Genomic DNA, 21,664 nt, shown 5'->3' on the forward strand with positions numbered 1-21,664 from the left:
GAGTTGCTGCTGAAGAGGGTGACAGTGCTAGCGCAAAGAACATTATATACTAGTTGCCACGCGAGCTTTTTTGGACTCCACGTTTTAAATTTAAAGGACTTGATGTTGAGACAGACAAAAGCAGATATGGTAATTTCTATGCACAATTTTTGCAGCTTATTTTTTAAAGTTTCTCTTTAAGAGGATGAAAAACAAAAAGAATAATTTGGAAAGCAAATTTGCAGTGTAATATACAGGGATTTCTTCAGGCAGAACTGTCTCACAAAAAGCCCATCCAGGTCAGCATGTAGGAGTAGTGATAATTTACTCTCACACCATATTGGAGTGAATTCTTTTTCTTAATTTGTATTTCCCCTGGTGGCACTTTCATTATTCAAGACACACAGCAATGCATTCTACAGGAAACAAAATGCATATCAAGACCATTCTTTCAGCTTTCAGGATGAGTTCACATCTTCACTTCTGGGAGTAGACCATATTTGTACAAACTATAAAGGGAACTGTTTCTTCTGTATTCTGAGTGACAAATACAACTCTTTTCAATATTTAAGTATTATTTCCTTCATCAGTATATGCAATATTAAGCGGCAAAATATGGTTAAACATTAAAAAACTCTCTCTCCTCCCACCAAATATATGGTTATATACACACAGTACATACCCAAAACCTGACCCACCCAACAAACACATGCTTATCCACAACAGTGACCATGAAATCAAACTAACCAGGTTTGCAACGTAATCCAGAACTATTTGGTCAATCTTCTGTTTTCCTACATACTGCAAATGTCTCATAAGGTGATCCTTCAGCTGAGCAACCATCTAGGGAAAAAAAGCCAACAATTCAGTGTCCTTGTGGCATCTTCAAAAAAACAGAAAAGCTCCAGCAGGTGCAGGGCTGGATCAACAGGCATCAGCACAACCAAATGTTTCTTTGTCACAAAAGTTGAGTTCAGAGAGAGAGCCCAAGCTACCGCACAGTCTTGCCAAATTCAACAGCAGATCTGAATAGTCAAAAAAACTCCTCAGTACAAATTCAGCAAAATGAGTGCTAAGTTGAACTCCCATTGATATTGGAGAGAAAAAGCTTACAGTTCTTGCATGTCTCTGGGTCAAGACAAGCGAACAGGGTAAAAGAAAGATTTTAATATGAACATTGAATCCTGAGAATGTAAGTCTTCATTACATGCAAGTAAACCTGAGGGATTTTAAAATAGAAAAAACTAGCACAAATAGAGTTTGTGGTAGTAGCCAAGGAACAGAGAACCTGAGTGATTAATGGCAACTTCAGGTTAAAAATTAATTGTAAAGTCTAGAACCTGGTGTTTATTATCATACAGTCCATGCCATTCCCTACTCTCTGCTTCTGAAATATTGTCTGACCTCACACAGCTTCTGATTGCAACTCAAGTCCATGCTGGTTCTTTGCTGAGAACTACTGTGAAGCATTATTTGTTTCAGAGCTCAGAGAAAAACCGAGACAAACAAAATTACTCTCTCAAGCAGTTTACAAGTAAATTAGTCACAATGGGTCAGGACAGCAACCTAGGTTATAGGAAAGCATAAACAACGGGCAGCAGTGACCTGCTTTTTTGATCTCTCAAACTGCAGGGAGGGAAAGTAGAGAAGCTTCAGAGAATGAGGACTTGGAAACACGTGGGCAAGACTGCAAAGAACAAAACTTCTTGTAAATTTGGATAGACAGGACAGTGTTGATATGTTCTTCACAGATGCAGTGCTGAAACCTTCCAGTGCATGCTGAGAACAAGAGATAAGTGAAGATATGTATTTAGACAAAGAGCACAGGTAGGGATGGGAGACAGGACTTACTACCCAGAACAGCACAAAAGAGGAAGGAATCTCAGAACAGCCATAGCAGCCCCAGAAATCAGGTAGAAGATAGAGGAGATAGTAAGAAGGTGTTAAAACAAGGAGCAAGAAGATCTCTGATCTTGCAGTGGGTGGGGAATTCACCTATACATGTTTTAGAGATGTATAGTAGCCCAAAAATAACTTGCAGATTAAAATGAACTCCAAGGAGGATGGAATAACATTTTCTAGCCAAAGGAAAGTTGCACTGGGAAAAAGCATTTTGTCAAATCAACTTTCAATTGTTGTTTTTCCCCTATGCCTTAACATGACCTGTTAAGATGATATCATGATATCATCACTATGAACTCAAAAACTTATTAAAAACCACGTTTGTACCATAGCTACTCTGAGTGAGCTTCCACTCAGCACTGGAACTTGTAAGCCCACTCTTGACATTAGTTGAGGCTGTGCGTCCTCTAGTGCACACTGTGAAAAAAGCACATACCAGTCCCATCAGCAATTGCTGTTGATAATCCTCCTCTTGAAAGAGAGGTACCAGCCTTTCCTCTGAAATAGATCAAGCAAGAAAACATGACACTATAGAAATACCACAAGACTTCAACCAGCTTCAAAAGTACTTAGAAATATATACAAACCGAAGTTGTGGCTTGATCTACTCACCTACAGAACTAAAACAGTGACAAATCAAGGACTGTGTAACAGAGAACTGAGGAATAGAAAATAACCCTGTATCTGCCATCTTCTCCCTCAAATGCTTAACATTGAGCTTAGAGGAGTACAAGCGTGTCACACCACTTTACACTTGATCTGCATTACTCTTTTCTTTGATAGTTAAGTAAGAGTTGGCACAGTGTGGTGATACAGTAGAGAAAAGAGGCACTGAAAAACTTCTGGTAACACCAGTGCAAACGCATATGCTATTTAGATCTTGTCATTTACAAACAAACAAGCTAAAACAGCTGCATGGCTTTTCCAAGGAAACGGCTAGACAACGTAAATACTCCACGGAATCACCTCCCACTTCCCTGGTTCTCTCCCAATGTCTGGCTGCTTCTGTTATTCAGATTTGCAGACCACTGTGCAAAGGAACACAACTTTTCTAACTAAATGGATGGAGGCTATCATACATGTACCAAAACTTAATACCCTGTATTTCCTAATCAGTGCTTTCTGTCTACTAACAGCAAAGGAAAAAGAAACATAATCTCCTATTTAATCATATAGTACAAAATCATGTCAATATTTCACATACCCAAGTGCTAAATTTTTACAGAGTTCTTTGCAGCCATCTTTTCTCACCTTGAAATATTTACTCCACCACTTACAGCAGCACAAAGACCTGTGTTGCTTGATCCTAAAGGACCTGAAGAAAAAAAATCTATAGGAAAGGTACACTACATAAATGCTTCCTACTGGCTGGCAGCTATCTAGGAATTTGACATTACCAATTAAACACCTCACTTCATCAATAAGCACCTTTAGAAAACAGGAACCGAGGCTAGCAAAGTTGGTACAAGTCTCTCAAGGTCAGAGCCCATAGCAATAACCAGCAGCAGTGCAGGTGACCGGTGTTAGGGGCTGCAAATGAACGTACTGAAAATTCTTTGTAAAAAAAAAAAAAAGTAGAGAGCAGCACTTAGATCAGCATCATTTCACAGCACACAGTGACAGGGCACATAGAAGGCACTGATGTGTGAACAGCAGGAAAATAATTTACTGTTAAACTCAGTTTTATGTGTCTGTGATAGAGGAACTGAACATCACAAAATCTGATGTGCCCATGGCCTAAGGAAATTCATTCTGTCTGCTTTCTCTACATCATGATTTGTCACCAGCTATAATCTCCTACTGTACACAAGCTCTAGAGTTGCAAAGGCAGCTGTAAGTGGACAAGACTCAACAGTAACAGTCTCATTGAGACTGTGCTCCAAGAGGAAAAAAAAACTGAAGAAGAAATCCTTACCATACAAAAGTTTACTGCTTGTGTTGTTAGATCCAATATGAAGTAGGAACTCGATTTTCAAAGGCTTCCTAGTCAGTATACGATCCTACCACTACCCTCTAATTTAATAACCGCTCATCTCAATGCCACAAACTCCTCAGTGCTGAAAACACACAGCAATTAATTTTTAGCCACCAACAGCTAGATAGAAATATTCTAATAAACCATAAAGGCCTACATCAAGACAAGTTTAACTTACCAGAGTACCAAGTGTCCAGATGAGAAAGCACCCTGGGGTTGCAAACAACAATTAGCTTGTTTCATATGCATTACTCTAAAGGATTTCATAAGGACATTAAAAGGCTAAGTGACCCTTTCGTCTTTCAAAGACAGATAAAGAAATTCAAGAACTGTACATCTGACTACACTTAAATATATTAAATAGCATCAAAAAAATTCTACCTGTCTAGGTTAAGAATAACTCTTCATGTCCACCATTCATTCCTTAGCTCTAGAGGCCTGGATATTTCAGATCATGCTATAGTGATTACAAGGATTCCAATAACTGGTGTTCAGCTGGATAATCTTTAAAGATACCTAATTAGATACCTAATCAACCAATCAGCATGTTAAATCCTTCAACATATTTCAACACAATAAGAAAGTGTAAAAATAGAAAACAGTACCTACTTTTTGGCATTATCAAAAATATGCCTCAAATATGCTGTGGTTCTTCTTTCCTCTCTCTGGTTTGTAAACAAACAGAAATCCCCAGATTAACAAAGTAGAAGGCCAACTAAAATACACCCTGATAAAACGCAGATGAGAAATGAAGCTGGTTTTCCCTTCCAATGGAAATAATGCACAGAGGGGCTTCAACCCACTTTCCAGCTACTCACATTGAACCCACATGACAATACAGGTACATGCAAGCTCTGATTTTATTTAGTTTATCACACTATATTAACAGATTAAGACTTACAGGCAATCACCTTGTAAGTAAAATGACTCTAAGCTATTGCATTTCCCATAATCAGATTCCCGTTTCTTTATCCTCAAAATATAAAAGCCAATTCTTCCATGTTTGGCATTAAAACATCCACTTCAGAGGCAACTTGGAGATCGTTTCAGCACATGCATACTTACTTCTTCTGAAAGGTTAAGCCATTCCTTCCTGAGCACGTTATTGTGGTAATGCAAGTGTGGCTCTGCATACTTCACACTCTCCAAGTTTGAGTTGAGTTTCTCCCAGAAGCCTTTAGAGTTTTGGAACTGCAAAGTATTACAGGGAAAGAGTGAACACAGGTTGCTCTCTCAAAAAAGAAAACGTGATCATCTTCCCACTAAGTGACTGGAAAGAATTGTGATTAATGTTGCTTCATCACAATCTAAGTGAAAAAAGTTAAACAAACGCAGTTACACTATTTTTTTCTAGGACTTTGATTTCTTTGATTTGACAGCAGGGGTAGCACTTCAACTTGTGGTCAAGATTTGGTCCCTGTAATGCAGATATTTTGACACCTTAAGATGCTTTCAAGTCACTGGGAAGAAGTGAGTACTTCTAGGTTGTAATTGATCTGACCTATTTCAGATGTTTGGGGTGGGATGGGAAGAACTGCACCACAGACTACACTGGCCATATTGTCTAGACTTCTGCTGACTGTGAAAGGAGCCTTAGACAGCTGACTTAGATGTAAATGTTTACATTTGGTCAAATAAATCCCATTCTGGGTTTCTAGTAGTTCCAAATAGAGGACCACCACCATGACCCCAGCAGCTGCAGTCTGCCACTATTTTCAAGCTGCATCAATACTTACATTAAAAACATCCATTTGCCAACCTCAAATAACAGTGCCTCATCTCAGAAAAGAAACAAAATCCAAACATTTCCATAGCAATTCTAAAGCCTTTGACTCTCATGCTGAAATTAAACTCAGCTGTGAACAGACAGGAGGCAAAAAACCCAAACAAACACACACTGGTTTCCTGAGCTAGTTCTTGGACTGGGTATAAAGATTGGAAGCTGCTGTTTATAAAGGGGGAGTGATGTGATCACTGCTGAAGAAGATATGATATTAAGGCAATCCTTTTGGCAGTTCAAAAAGAAGCAATGGTACTAGCTATTCTTGCCCCCCTTTATATACATGTACCTTCCCATACAAACACTATAATAGCAACATTGGAAGGAGGAGAGTTTTGAGTTCACGATATTCCTCCGTCTTGCATTGACACTCTGGATTTTGCTCTCTTACCCCTGCTTTTCTACAATGACAATAACTTTAGAGGAAAACATCAGAAGCCTTGAAAACCACTTCCTACTATAAAGTACAATTTGCCAAGGAAAATAAATTGCTGAGACTCAATCCTGCCAGCCACTTGACTTTATTGCTGTAGCTGCAGCAGAGAAAAATAAATCTCCTTTTTGCCTCATGTTAGTTATATTTAGCAGCTGGAAACTAGGAGTGCATATGGCACCATATGTTCACCCTGCTGGAGCTAACTAACAAGATCTATAACCTACTACTGCAGTAGGGTGCCAATATAAAATGAGTGAAATATCAAAAATGCAGTGTAAGGCTATCATCTAGTGACCAATTTAAGCAACTGCGACAGCACCACCACTGCAAGACTCCATTCAGGCCACACTGATTTTGTTTGATGTGTGGCAGGGAAGAAGCAAAACAGCAAGATTCTTACCTATATTAAGTCTGTAACAGGAAGTGGCAGACTTCAGAATTAAAAGCAGATAGCATTGAAAACCTGCATTGTATTAGACCTCATTAAAAAGTCAGAAGTTAAAAATAAGGGATTATTTTCATTAAATCTGTTACTTCTTGAGGATCATCAGGGCAAAGACTAAAAAGAGCAGGCTGCTGCTTCTTAGGTGGTGCTTATTTTGCAGACCATTTCTAGAAAATCAGAAATTAATACCTAAGCACAAACATCTAAAAGACATAGTATTACCAGAAGTCAAAGCAAGGCCTTACAAGGTTGCAATCTATGAAAATCTCTCAGGAAGCCTTTTGTAAGTAGCACTGTTTTAACTGAAAACAAAGTGCTCTCTGCTACACCCCTCTGAAAGGACATAAGGTGACAATGACCTTTAAGAGGTGCCCGTGCTCTCTCTGGGAACTGTCTCCCCAGCAGAGAAGGTATCACAGCACTGTGTAACTAACTACACAGCTGCTCCCTAAAACATCACTCTTCACCCCAGAGGCTCAACACAGCACAAGAGAGAAGCTGCCTATTCCCAGGCTGATGTCTCAAATAACTGCTTGCACTACACATCTTTACTGTTCTGCTGGACTGCCTCCTATTCTCTTCCCTTCTTCCTCCAGCCCCTTCACTCTCCACTTCTTACCAAGCCTATTTGCACCCCTTCAAGTTTGGTTCCTGATTTTAAAAAGAAGAAAAAAAAAAAATAGACTCTTACTAATGGCAATCCTCATGAAAAGCTTTTTGACAATTGGACTCCGACTGTTCCCCCACTAGATTCTGTGTAATATCTCTTGCTGAACCGGAATTTAGTGATCAAAATACACCTGTTACCCAAATAGCACAAATTTTTTTGCTAATATGGAGTCCTCCCAAAGGCTCTCAGCAATTCATGAGCTTGAGAACTCCAAAAAGCTCCTCAAAGCAACAATTCACCATTGTTTCTGTGAAATGCCTTAAAATGTTTGCAAAAGAAATACTACTTGTAGGACCAGATTTGTCACTAGGGTCTGACTTGTGATGCCAACAATATACACCAGCTGAAACCCCAACAACTGACCAGCTAAACTCAAGCTACGGCAGGTTTGCGTCACTGGACTGGTGTAACAAAGCCAAGGCATTAAACCTTACCCTGTGTATTATCAGCTTTGTCCTCACTCGAGCCAGAGCAACTTGCAGTCAAAAGTAGCAGGAAATATTTGTCTTAGGTCAACTCTGACCTTTTCAATCTGTTTAGGTTTCAGACAGAAATAGGAAATGAGTTCCACGATCAGGAAGTATAGCTGTTAAAGGCATCTGCCCCCAGGGGCTTGAGGCTCAATCTCAGACAAATTAAAAGCCTGCTAACTTTGACCTCAGTGAATTACAGGGATTATCTAGCAACAAATTTTCTCAAGATCTGATTTTCCCAGGTGTCCCAGCTCTCAGGGCAGCCTTTCCCAGCAAAGCCTGATTCCCCGATCAGCTGTGATGGTACACTGGTACAGAGTGAGTGAGCACTGATTTTAAAAGGTTTTGTGAATGCTGAAGCTTTATGAGATTATTATAGCTAATAAGCACTGGGGAGGAAACAGACTCTCATATCTTTAAAGTGCTACATGAAAAAATATTGTCCTGTATCCAGAGTTTACTCCCATGTGTTGCTGGTACTGGTGCGTTCAAGCTCTGACTCAATATTAGCCTTCCGCAACAAGCTGCTTATTAAAAGCATCTTTCAAATTTTGTAGGGGAACACTTAAGAAAATTTCAAATATTTCTCTAAACTGAAGCTGAGGGAGTGTGAAGACGGGAAGAATCATTCATGTTGTTTTCAATGGAAAGTACAATTTCCTACCCAAACAGCATGTGCTCTCCTCATCCAGCTCTCCGCCTTTTCCAGGCTGTGCTGGAATTTGTCTAGGTTTAGCTGGCCAGAGACCTGACATCAGTGCACTCACAGGATGCTCTGGACAAAAAGTGAGAGCGTTGTGGACCACTGGTATCAATGGCAGCACTATGAAATACCCCTCAAAGCGGGGATACCCAGAGGTATGTAGAAATCCTACACATTTGTTGTGCCAAGTTTACCTGCAGCTGATTAAGTTATGAAATTAAGAGACATCAATCAAATCTTACAAGAATTTAGGACCTTCCCTGTTGAGTAGAAGCAGTCTCTTCAGAAAATGGAAACGAAACCCCATCACTGAGCTGGCAGACATCAGTCTGAATAGCTGATATTTTAGCAAATGCATAAGACATGTCAAACTGAGCAATTTTCTGTTCACCCCTGTTTGCGGATAGGACTGTCGGGACACAGCTTTATTAGGATTTAGCAAATCCCCACAAAAAAAAAAAGCTCCTAACCTGCAAATATAAACGTGTTTTATATGAAACTTACCTCTAACACAGGTATAGAAATAATGTCTGTCACACATGTTACTCCAGGGATAATCTATAAATATAGACAAATTATAAGAACATAAATCAATTAGCATAAAACACAGGCCTGCTTGGGTATTTAAGTGAATCTCCATTACCCATTTCTGTTGTGAAACTAGCTAGTGAGCCAAAACTGTACATTCAGTTTTGCCAAAAAGAAATATGGAAAATGTTTCTCTCATTCATCTCATTTGAAAAAGACAACGTATTAGAACTGTGTCAGATCAGAGAAATTCAAATACACTACTTGCTCTAACTGCAGGGTCTTGCCTAAACTTACTTTACTTTTGTAAACTTACTCAAATTGTAACTCTACTGATACTGTTCCTCCTGGAAGTTATTGCATGATTTTCCTGGTTAAACATTTTGTAGTCATTATAAACCTCATGATAAGCAATAAATACATTGAAGACTAAGAGATGTAATAATCCGTTCCATTACAGTAGCTGTTCTTGTTTTATAAATGCTTTTATTTGGTGACAAAAAAAAACAGAACTCCTGAAAAATACCGCTAAGATAAAGACTTGACAAAACAAAATGGGCATAAAGCATAGATGTGGATTTAGAGCATGTCTATGAAAAGGTAAAGCATACAAGTTAAAGGTCCAATTAAAGGAGAAAAAAAAGACTCCCTCTGGCTATTCATTCAAGTACCAGCTGTTATCTTACCCCCATCCAGTCAAGCAGTGACGTGTAAGGCAAAAGTTTATCCAGGTTGTGAGTTTCTGGACACATTCTGCAGTACAGGGAGGCTGAATGCAACGTAAAAAATATTTATAAGGGCAAAATTGTATAAACTATCAGTTAACAACGATAGATTTCACAGTCTGTTGCTTAGCTAACACTTTTTAAGTGACAAGTCCTGCTGCTGTCTCTGAAAAAGCTTCCTCCATGGTGGAACTGGTCCCATTCTGCACACAAAAGGAGGAAGAGAAGCCCAGATGGCTGCAGGGCTGGGTCAGCTGCTTGGCTGCAGCTCAGCACTGCAGGGGTCCTTTGTACAAAGGCTCACGGCACAGGACACACACTGGCCAGGCTAAGGAATCAGCTATTAGAAGAGTATCATGATATGCCAAATCCTTACCAAAAAATGGTTTGGATTGGGCTAGAAGAGATTTGTTCCTCCACTCCAATCTCAATTATTTACATCCCAGATATATAAGACAGCAGCCAGATAATTTGCTCTCCAGTGACCTAAAATAACAATATAACTATTTGTTCCACTAGACAGAAGAGTGCATTTGAAAAGTTTTACTTCCAATCTGATTTTGAGATAGCTACGTATGTACTAAACTACTGATATTGTTCCTAACACTGCAAAATGCAGGTCAGTTAACACAAATTGTAACCAAAATGTCTGGAAACAAGAGAGTCAGTTTGTGACACTGTGGCTTCTCCTTATGTCACAACTAGGGTATGCAGGAAAATTCAGGACATGGAAAACGCAATACCTACCAATGATAAATTCTTGAATGGGGTCAAAAGAATGACATGTTGACAGGTTCTCAGATATCCACCAAATAATCTGTCAGAATGAAAACAGGGGAGTGTGTCACACCTTTCTGTTCAAGCATGTGTTCTAGGAGACTGTAGAAACTGTTTTCAGTAGTAACGCTGTGTGAAGTAGTGAAGGGGAGACAAGTGTTTTCAGGACAGCCTTGACCAATAAAGCAGTTTCGGCAGTGCAGCTGATGAGTCTCTTGGCACTATGAGAAGGTACATGTGAATCAGGACTTTTCTTTGGCTGATATCACGCATGCCCTGACTATGCTTTGTATAAGATAACAGTCACTGAAACTTAGAGGAAATTATTTTCCTACCTGCATTTCCAAGTCTTCCGTGTGTCGGAAGTACAACAGAGCACAATGTAGAGCTGCCAATCTCTCACTGTCTCGTTTGCTGTTCTGTAGGAAGCGTAGTACTGCACTCTCACTGATGCTCACAGAATATATACTTCCTGCATTGCAATCCAAGACTGTTGACTTGAGTGGGGATTGGATGGAGCAGTTTTGCAACATGTCAATTCTTGCATCCTCACCTGAAGAACATTGGTTTGAGAATTAAAAGGACTAAGAATGTAAGATTTGTTTGCTACCAGTACTTCTCTTAAGAATCCTAGATCCCCAGCAGTACAGAACAGCCTGCTTCCTGAAGTAGCTGCCCTGGTATTATGCTGAAGAGGAGGAGGAATGGTGCCGGCTGGTTAAGACAAATAAATGAGGAGCACAGTCCACAGTTCTCTCCTTCCTTACGGCTGAAGCAGAGGTGATGTACAGACCTGAGGCTCACAACGCCGTCACAGGACAAATCAGGGTACATAGAACACAGAAGGGCATGAGGCTAGTAATACAGCTACAACACTAGAATTAACACCTAAGGGTACAGCGCAGAACTGCTCACATGCAGAATCATAATACAAATTTATATTAGTGGACCTCTTATCAATCCCAATGGCCAGAACAGGTAGGTTCTGCTCTATGATTACTGATTGAAGCATCAGATCAAAACCACTTTGTCTACGTCAATACTAAGGTTCACCACCACAGTGCTATACAGTAGGATTCCAAACGCTTTACATCAGGCCCACCATCCAACAGTGATGCTTTCCACTCATTTCTAGCAGAACAGTATTTCATTGTGTATATACAACAGGTATTAGCTTCCTGTGATGCTGCCCCTGCACCAGTTTCCACTGCTTACCTCTCCTTCACCCAATTGGAAGAATCGATTTCTGTTTTCAAACAAAGGCCCTTCACTTCCAAAAATAACGCACTTCCCACAAAGACACATTCGTTGGAAATGAAATAACGTGCCTCTCAGATGAGACTCTAAATCAAATTGCATCAGCCTGATCAGGTGAAGGAAACACAGATTTCCTCTCCCCACACCCTACAAACACACACATTTAGAGCAACTCAATTGGAGGAAGGAAATGTAAAATCAAATTTACATCTCCATGTGAAATTTGAGAACAGTAGAGGACAGAGAAGCATGTGCAAAGATGGGGGAAGGGAAACTATGAAACCAAGGCAAATAATTACAAATTCAGTGAAAGGTCTTCTTCCATTCCATAACAAGGTAGAAGATCATGATAGATGAAATATGAAATGTCAATTCAGATTCTCTTTTAAAAATGGAAAGTGGCAAAAACACTATTCTTATTTTTTTAATCTCTCTCCTCCTTCAGAACTATGCAATAATGCAAATATTGAGAAATACAACTTCCACAGAAAGAGATTTGAACAAGTTCCCACTGCAAGAAAATGACCTGAAGCAGCAGTCTTACTGTACCTGTCAGAAACAGACTATAGCACAGCAGGTCAGGATGCTGAATATTCAGAAGGTGCAGGAACCGGCCAGGCAAATAAGCAGCCACATAATAGTCTATTAAAAGAAAATAACAGTGGTCAATTAAGCACTTATTTGCTTGTTCACTTATTTGCTTTAAGAGGCTGTTTCACATGATTCTCATCCTGGCTGACTTTTCTCTGATGGAATTGATTATATCTAGGAAATATAAAAGGAGTTAATTAAAAGCTGCTGTTCTATTAACACAGGAAAAACTAGCAATACATTTGGATTTCCAGGGGAGGATTCAAGAGGCTCAAGACACTCAAAACTCAGCAGCTGATCTCCAGAGAAGATTCCAAAGTAACTTCAGAGGAAGTTGTTTACAATAGTGAGGTATTGCAGTTGCAAATGCCAAAAATAAAAGGGGGGGGAAGCAAAACAACACAGAAATAACACAGCTACTTAAAGTCAAGAAAAAAATCCTTTCCTTCTAGAGAGGGGTTACTCATTTCTCTTTCTACTAGGGACAGAGAATGGAAGTCACACAGGGAAATTACACAAGTAACCTACCAAGATTCATAAAAGCCACTTCCTTCAATTGATGAGTTTCTGTTCTTTCTAGAGAAACTGTAAAAGTTTTGTTGTAACCTGGGGAAAAACGATAATGTTCTTAAAACACCCAAACAATAAATACCATCTGTTACAAGCCAAGTATGACTCTACAGCTAGAAACTTCAGCAGTGCCAATACGCCCAAACAGGGATATTTTAGACTACTTTACAGGCTTGTCTGCACAGACAGACTTCATCCCCAACAGCGCTGCTCCACGCTTAGTAGACCTGCGCCCACACAAAGCAGTTCTTTAGCAAGCGGAAACTGGCCATGCACTGCACAGCCTATGTTTGTGTTTAAAGAAGCATTCCATCCCAGAGCAAGTTTGTGTGAAAATACCTCTCCCCCAAAAACACCCAAACACAAATCCTTTAGGTTGCTGTGCTTCACATTTTGGTGATCTTTTAACTGCTTTAAAGAATTTCTGGTTTGTTTATCTGTGTGCCCTATTGCTGTATATTTAGTTCAGCTCTGCTTAAACATAAGCTAATTTCAGACCTGCTGTGTTTCCATGGGCTTTGCATCAGCACAACTATTATTTTATTCTAGACTTAGTGGATGCCAGAAGAGATACGGTGCAAGAACGACAGAGCCCCCAAACTTCCTCAGTCTCTAAGAAAAGCTGAAAAATCAAAATGACTACAGAGAAAATAACTGGCCTCCAGACGCGGTGAGCAACCAGCTGACAGGCTGGGCTCAAAGGCTTCTAGTAAATGGGGTTACGTCAGGCTGGTGACCAGTCACTAGCGGGGTTTCACAGGGATCCATCTTAGGGCCAGCACTCTTCAATGTCTTTATAAGTGACTTGGACTCAGGACTGGAGGGATTACTTAGTGAATTTGCTGATGACACAAAATTGGGGGGGAGCTGTCAACACTCTCAAGGGCAGAGAGGCCCTGCAGAGGGATCTGGACAAACTGGAGAACTGGGTAATCACCAACCCCATGAAGTACAAGGGCAAGTGCCGGATTTTGCACCTGGGACACAGCAACCCTGGCTGTACATATAGACTGGGGGATGAGATTCTGGAAAGCAGCTCTGCAGAGAGGGATCTGGGAATTCTGGTCAATGGCAAGTTGAACATGAGCCAACAGCGGCCCTGGCAGCCAAGAGGACAAACCTGTCCTGGGTGCATCCAGCACAGCATTGCCAGATGGGCAGGGAGGGGATCGTCCCACTCTGCTCTGCGTTGGTGCAGCCTCACCTGCAGCACTGGGTGCAGTTCTGGGCACCACAGGATAAAAAAGATATTAAGCTACTGGGCAGTGTCCAGAAGAGGGCTACAAAGTGGGTGAAGGGTTTGCAGAGGAAACTATACAAGGAGCAGCTAAAGTCACCTGGTTTGTTCAGCATGGAGAAGACACTGCGGGGAGACTTCATCACAGTTACAGCTTCCTCACAAGGGGAGGAGGAGGAGCAGACGCTGATCTCTTTTCTTTAGTGACCAATGACAGAACCTGAGGAAATGTCAGGAGGATGTGCCAAAGGAGGTTTAGGTTGGACATTAGGAAAAGGTTCTTCCCCCAGAGGGTGCTGGAGCACTGGAACAGGCTCCCCAGGGAGGTGTCACAGCCCCAAGGCTGACAGTGTTCAAGAAGAGACTGGACAACACCCTCAGGCACATGGTGTGAACTGTGGGGTTGTCATATGCAGGGATGGGAGATGGACTCAATGATCCTTGTGGGTCTCTTCCAACTAAGGACATTCTGTGATTATGTCCATGCCACAGTGTCCTAAAGTCTGAATGGTGTAACGATCTGGATGCTACTTAATATTGCATGAAAATTCAAGATATGATAGATCCACAGTTTACAAGACCACCAAGGAAAAAGAGTAGATAAGCCAAGCTTCAACTCATCGAGAACTTTGATTCCTGAACCTAGCAGGGAGACTTATCTGTGCTAAAAAAAAAACAACACACCAACACACACAACAATATGAGAGCTTCAAGACCAGATGTAAAAAAATAAATACAAGACCTCCAAGATCAACAGCAACACTTCTGATGAAGGGGTATCTAAGTCAAATGGTTTTCCACACAAGACACCAACTGAAGTTTGCTTGTAATGAGTCAGTATACTCACCATTACCACCCCGTTACTTGCCAACATGTGCAAGCTAATACTAGCACTGCAGAATACACCTGCAACATCATTTCTGTGTCTATGCTGCCTCAAGTGACTGTGGGGACCTGCTTTACCAGGGGGAGGGATGATTTCTTCCAAGTCTACAGATGCTGCAGTACAGACTTGAACTCCTTGGGTCTCCAAAATGTGGCTGATGGACCTGATACACTGATACTTCTGTGAGTCACCCCAGGACACGTCTTAAATTATCTTGTATGAGTGATGACTCTTATATCAATCCACAAACAGCTCTGCACCAAATAAATCTATTCCATAGAAGTTATTTCAGATGCAGCTGGTCAATGTCACCATATTTGCCCCCAGTTTCCTCCTGGGAATGGGGATATACAAGCAATGCAACCACCCTTCAGGTACACATCAAACACATCTGGGGAAATCAGCCCTCCATAGCAGTACAAGGCAGGGACCTCCCACACCCAGAAGGGACATCCAATGTTTTAATGCCTTCAAGAACACAAAAACGCAGTTCTTTCAATCCCACAACGTTCCAGCAGCAAAGCTACATGTTAGTGCAGCTCTGACACATGAAAAGTACCCTGACACAAGAAAACAAACACTTAAAGTAAAACAGATACATGTCATCCACTCGAATATGGTTACTACATACTATGCAGCTTCTTGCTTGAGAAGTAACTTGCCTCTCTCCTCCATGTATCAAACGAGAAAGATCTTGCTAATGACAAGTCTTGCTTTCATCAGAATAAAACACTGTTCTTTATTGTTTTCAAGAAAAAAAAAAAAAAGATAAAATTAAGAGCTAGAGCACCACTTACATTGCAGTTATTCTTACAGTCAGTGGGTGTTGCACCTCATGCTGTGAAAATGACATGTTGGGCTGGAATCCTAAACAGACATTCAAGCTAAGAGCTGTTGGCTCTTATTTCCCATACAAATGCCTTATGGCATAAGTACAACACACCTGCAAGCTCCCACAGATTTCACTGATGTTTGTGCTCAGCATGCCAGAAAGTCTGGCAAGAAATAAGGGACAAATTAATAGTCACTCATGAGGCCACTGGTTTGAAGCATCAGTATCAGGCAGGAAGGCGACAGCAGTAAAGTCAACTTCACAGATAAAGGCAGCTGCTGTCTTTAAACACCAGCCACAGTAGTTTATTGTCTGCAGACTTTGACAGTCATTTGTTTTGCAAGGCATTCTGTGACTCTTTCAGCAACATGACCTTCTCCACAATACAGCATAACTTATTAGGTTAATCTTACCTTTGTGTAAAAAATATATGGAGTATCTTATTTCATCGGGAATATCAGAGGCTAGATTACAACAAACACACAAGCCTCCTAAAAAAAAAACAGAAAAGGAAAAGAAAATTGACTTGTCCACCTGAATAACTGGACATCTTTACACTGTACAAAACTAAAGCAACACTGTTTCAACTTAGAAACTAAAAATAATCTCTCAAAAATGGTAAAGATGACAGAAATTTATATTACATATCTCTAACCATGATTTACCTAGTGAAACACAACATAAGAGAGAACAGTAGGCAATATGGCTCAGTGGAAACCTGGGTTCTGACATAGCCAGTTCTCTTAAGTAGAAATACATTTTCAGCCCTTCCCAGTAGCAATCATGCCTGCAGCCAGAAAACTGATCAAGCCTTTCTCTCCACAGACTCTCAATCTCTAGATATTTTCTATTCAGGGACTGTCAAATATGCACAGAACAACACACTAAACCACAGTCTGTTTGCTTTCTAAGTAATTTCATACTGGTAGCAGCATGAAATGCCACTAGAGCTTTCTCACAATAGAAGCAGTAGTCGCTTCTCCCCTTTCCAGCCCAAAGAGCTGCCAACTCCTTTTTTGGGAGAAAAGTCCATCCTTGGCACAAGCTTATTTCAGCCAAGGTACTCTGTGCAGGAATTCTCCCCTTCCCTGTCTAATTCTAAATCAGTCTGACAGACTGCTTTGGCTCCACTCCATGGTAGCCCACCCTCCATCTCTTTTAAAAACTTTAATCCACTTACTCCAATGCTTTGGCACTCACTTTAGAAATAGCTTCCAAACCACTTTTTCCCAATACTGTTGGGAAAGCTGGACCACAACTATGATCATTTATCTTTTACTTCAATTGAAAGTTTATCACTTAAAAACAAAAAAATTGTGTATACACAGTACACAGAAAAAGACAATATGGAAAAAACACAAGTAGAAAAAAAAGCCAGAGCTACCAGAGTTATTTTACTTGGTTAAAAGCCTCAGATTTCAGACCACAAGCTGTGATACAGATACAGCTGAATCACTTCATTTCTGCAGAAGGTAAATACTTTCTTTTGCAAAGCTTTTTTTTTTTTTGCTGTTATTCTTAGCTGATTGAATATTGTTTGATACAGTTTTGCTTGGATATTTAAGTCATTTAGACAACAGACAGGGCATTTTGCCAGAGCACTTGGCATCTTTCAGAGCATGCATAATTTTTAAAGTAGCAGCATCAGGACTCATGAGGAAGACTGGAAAAGCTCCAGCAACCCACGATGCTGTTTTATTACCAACAGCTCCCTTCCAACACCGCAAATTTCTTTCTTGCATGCTGGGGGCTAGTGTATACACTTCTGTAAATTGCACAACATGCAAGCAAGTCCATTCAGGCTGAAGTGTCAGTGGGTATGTACACAAGCTGATCACAACAACGGTGGCTATGACAGGACATGCATCTTTCAACTCTAGGGTACTGGTCCAAATGTTAACAAACTGAACTAAGAGCAGCAGAAAATATCAAATGGTGCTTTACTAATACAGATAGAAACGTGACAGTCTCAGATCAGCAAGTGTCCAATCATTTTTATACCTGATACAGTCTGGGCAACCCCATAAGAAAAGCCACAGACTGAGAATATAAGGCAAACTCCTTTCCTACTCTTAACAGTGCTCTCTGCAAATTAGAGCTGGGGTGTCCTGATGCAGGGAAAGCTTGTTGTCCTACTGCATTTATATGGCACATGTTTTATGCAAAGGCAGAACCAAGTCTTCTATGCTATCCATTTCAAAATCATTTGCAAACAGTAAGAGCTGTAGCTAAATGCTACAAGGTGAAAAGGCTCACACGAAGATATTTGGATGGGCTCTTCTCAGAAATAAGCGAGAAAAGATCTCAACGATAACAAAGTGCGGAAAAAAGGAAACAAATAATAATTTCTACTCATAGAGGGTGAGTTGCCACATTCAGCGGAATAAGGGGAATAACAATTACAACTCTGTCACTTGATAATTAAACATACCACTGAAATGTTAAGAGTCTCCTATGAAGAAAACAAGTTTTCCCTAGGAAACTTTAACTTCAAATTCCTAATTTCTGTTCATGCAGAAGCATAAGATATAAGGCTGTACCAACATCTCAACATGGTATCCAAGTGTCACAATTCAAATATGACATTGCACTGTGGCATTACATCTAGTGGTACCGGCTTAGGAATGACTTGCCTCACCCAACTTCAGCCATCCTAACATCCCTCCATTTAGACACTCATATAGCAAATGAAAACATAAGGACAGAAACAACCATCCTCTGGAGATGCCTATTTCTCTCTATAAATGCAGTCCAGGTGTTTAACTTTTAGGCAGGTAAGGTTAGGTGATGATAATCCAAGGTCTCTGTCATCTTACTGCCTGCATTTTCTTTTAAATACCAAGCAAAGTTAACTGAAAAAGTACTCGTGAAGCACTAAAAAGAAAATGTAACAACCCAGTGTTGTTTAATTCAGGACATTGGAAGTTAATTCTGAGACTAGAACTGCTTGATCTCCACTAATCTAGAAGTACACATGGGTTTTCATCTGGAGACATTTTGTCTGTGCTGTATAAGGAACAGGGCTACTTTTCTGCTACTGCAGAAGTCTGAGAAAGGAAGAGTGATTGCATTCTGAATTCAGATTGGCAGCAGCAACTAACAGTTTTATTAAATGGGAAATGCCATGGAATATTCCATTTTCAAGTTATGCCAATTGCTCTTTGCCAGAGATGTCTGAATGATACAAATAGTGATATCAGCATTGATATTGAAAGTATGCTAGTAGTTCCACAGAATGCATAGTCTGTGCCCCAAAGATCTTGCAGTCCAGCTTTCTAAATCACCACAAACAAGAGGTACAAAAGAGAACACTTGTGTGATTACCCACAGTGTTCCTCAACAACTAGATATGGCCTCAGCACCAAATCATTTGCTCCAAACTGTCAGTTACTCAAAAAGTGTTGAGCAAAGTAATCCTCAGTTTCAAACCCCATTCAGTGAAAAGCCACATACAATAATCTCATTTACAAAGTGCATTGTCAAATTATGTGTTTTACATTACGTGCAATAAAAAGTGCATGTGAAAGGTTCCACACAGAATTTAAATACTGTGTTGACAGATAAAGAACATTTTCCTTCAAGGTAATCAAACAACAGTCTTGTTAGAGGAAGATTGAATTTCATCCTAAACTAAAAGGAGGTGCTTCAATCTGAACAAACCCTAGAGAAATATAGGTTTAAAAGGAAACACATATATACAAATGAATATATTTTGCAATAAATGTCTTCTTAACAAAGTAGTCTAATCTACATTTGGTAGATCAAAACTTGGCTTTCTCTAATATTTGTAAACATGCTGTCTACCTTTGCAAGAAAAAAAATCCATGTAAGGAAACTGTATTTCACTTGATTTGCATTAATGGTCCTTTTGACACAACTGGCAAATACCTCAGCAATTTGCCTGTGTGCATACAGCACGCCTTGAGAAGCGAGATGTAAAGCCACTTCTGCAATATGTCACATCCCTGTAGAGCTGTGCAGTCTATTTAAAGGTTAATCAGACACCATCTCTGCTTGGCAGTACAGTCTAATTGAGAAGCTGAAAACACAAGCATCTGTGATGAACGGATGTCTCTTGAGACCAGTTTTTAAACAAAAATGCTCATGGAATGAATTTGGATACAGTGAAATTACTAAATCGTAAAGTTTTAAGGAATATTTTAGGTTGCAGTTTAAGGAATCATACACATACTATGCCCTTATGTATCACACCCTAAGTTTAGTATTGCATATGTGGACCTTCTAAGTACCACATTCTAACAGCAATATGAAGCTCTTAGAATCTGTGTTGCATATGTTCCATTTACACGTGCCCACTCTGCAACACAGTTATATACCATGTCAGATACCCAGACAGAACAAACCAAAACCTTCCTTGAATTTAATTTCTAGCACATTTTTGGTCAGCTTTAACATTAAATTGCTCTAATGCAATACACAACCATGCCTGGGTACCACTTGTGTTCCAAAACCAGCAGAAAATGCTACCATGTACTTAGACTGAGATATTTCACCATATGAGTGCAGGACACCAGTTCTTCAAAGCTGGGCTACCAGGAGATTCCTGGGTGACTGTTTTATTGCTGGTGTTGATATATAAAACTGTAGGTACTTTTCAGCTCAACTTAGAATGCAGCTGTCAGAGGGCAAAAAGACTTAAAAATAGTTCACAGTTGTCTTCTTCCTCTTCTAACAGTTACCTGTCAAGTAAACTCTACAGGAACAGAAATCTCACACACAAAAAAAACCACACAAAACCTACAAATAGACATGTGTCTTATGAAAATATTTAGTAATCAATTATGACCACACTGCATGATAATTACTAGTGGAGATCCTTTTGATAATACTTGTATTTATTCATTACCTGCTTTACTTGTAAAAACCTGAAGATTCAAAGATTTAGATGCAACATCTTGGTCTTGACAGTAATCATACCCAAAATTCACAAGTCTATGAGCAAATAAAGATCACTAAATAAATCACTTAATACACAGTGACTCATCATAACAAAGATCATGAGAACAATCAACTATGTAATCAAAACATACTACTTAAATTATAATCAAATCTTCTCTAATGCAAGTTAAATTAGGCTCTAATCAATCCACTCATTGCTGTTAGAAATGAGAATCCGAAGATCGCACACTTATTAGAAAACAACAATTTGATTACACCTGAAAACTTTACTTACTGCAGCATCAAACCATCCCTACAAACCGAAGTTAAAGCAAGTTCTGATCAAGTACTGGAAATCTAAGCATTTATCACATCTCTAAACTCAAAGGCTTTGCAGCCCAACTCTACCATTATTATGTCTGTAAAGCTATATTTGATTCTGCAATTAGGCACACTAATTTCAGTGGAAGTACTCAAAAACACACAAAACCACAGTGACATGGAACTTGTTACGGCATTACATTATTTTTCAGTCTTGTGCTGCTTGTGCCTTAATGGTTTTTCATATGTTAAAAATTTACAAGTCTTATTTTTGTCATATAGAACATGCAACAGAAAATTGTAGTCAGTCTGCTTTGGCTTTTTTGTTACTTCTGTTTGTTGTCATTATTCTCCAGAAAGAATTTTGATCCTGTAGGGATTTGCCCCTAGGTCTTCCACAGTAATTTTGGAAAAAAAAAATACAGCACTGAAGGTCTTAGAAGAGGTGGCTTTTTTTCACTACTAACTGCAAGCAGATACACGGCCCATTTAGGGCAACCTGCATGTACAGTGACACCACACGGAGCCTCCTGCACAGCACTGAGACACTCCGAGCACCACCTGGCAGGGGGAACTCAGCTACCTCCAGTTACTGAGATGTCATCTAGTTAATGGCTTTGGCCTCCCTTTTTATTCACAAAGAATAACAAGCCCTTTTGAAACCAACTCAGCTGACTG

The 21,664-nt window shown here is 39.9% G+C and overlaps 1 protein-coding gene across 9 annotated transcripts in view; it reads right to left on the bottom strand.

Moving 5' to 3' along the window:
- The window catches only part of GSAP (gamma-secretase activating protein), a 48,123-nt gene that overhangs the window by 11,989 nt on the left and 14,470 nt on the right, over positions 1-21,664 (bottom strand). For 6 of the 9 annotated variants that reach the window (XM_065049122.1, XM_065049123.1, XM_065049130.1 and 3 more), the window contains 13 exons: positions 20,634-20,719; positions 16,180-16,257; positions 12,770-12,847; positions 12,200-12,292; positions 10,729-10,946; positions 10,364-10,433; positions 9,578-9,660; positions 8,868-8,921; positions 4,922-5,047; positions 4,466-4,521; positions 4,035-4,066; positions 2,318-2,379; positions 727-822 (listed from right to left, as the gene is read on the bottom strand). In XM_065049122.1, the coding sequence (XP_064905194.1) occupies positions 727-822; positions 2,318-2,379; positions 4,035-4,066; positions 4,466-4,521; positions 4,922-5,047; positions 8,868-8,921; positions 9,578-9,660; positions 10,364-10,433; positions 10,729-10,946; positions 12,200-12,292; positions 12,770-12,847; positions 16,180-16,257; positions 20,634-20,719 (1,132 nt within the window). The remainder of the gene's footprint in view (positions 1-726; positions 823-2,317; positions 2,380-4,034; positions 4,067-4,465; positions 4,522-4,921; positions 5,048-8,867; positions 8,922-9,577; positions 9,661-10,363; positions 10,434-10,728; positions 10,947-12,199; positions 12,293-12,769; positions 12,848-16,179; positions 16,258-20,633; positions 20,720-21,664) is intronic. The other 3 variants (XM_065049126.1, XM_065049131.1, XM_065049124.1) reach the window with 2 other exon arrangements.

This window comes from Columba livia, chromosome 1 (genome assembly GCF_036013475.1).
Source record: "Columba livia isolate bColLiv1 breed racing homer chromosome 1, bColLiv1.pat.W.v2, whole genome shotgun sequence".
NCBI lineage: Eukaryota > Metazoa > Chordata > Aves > Columbiformes > Columbidae > Columba > Columba livia.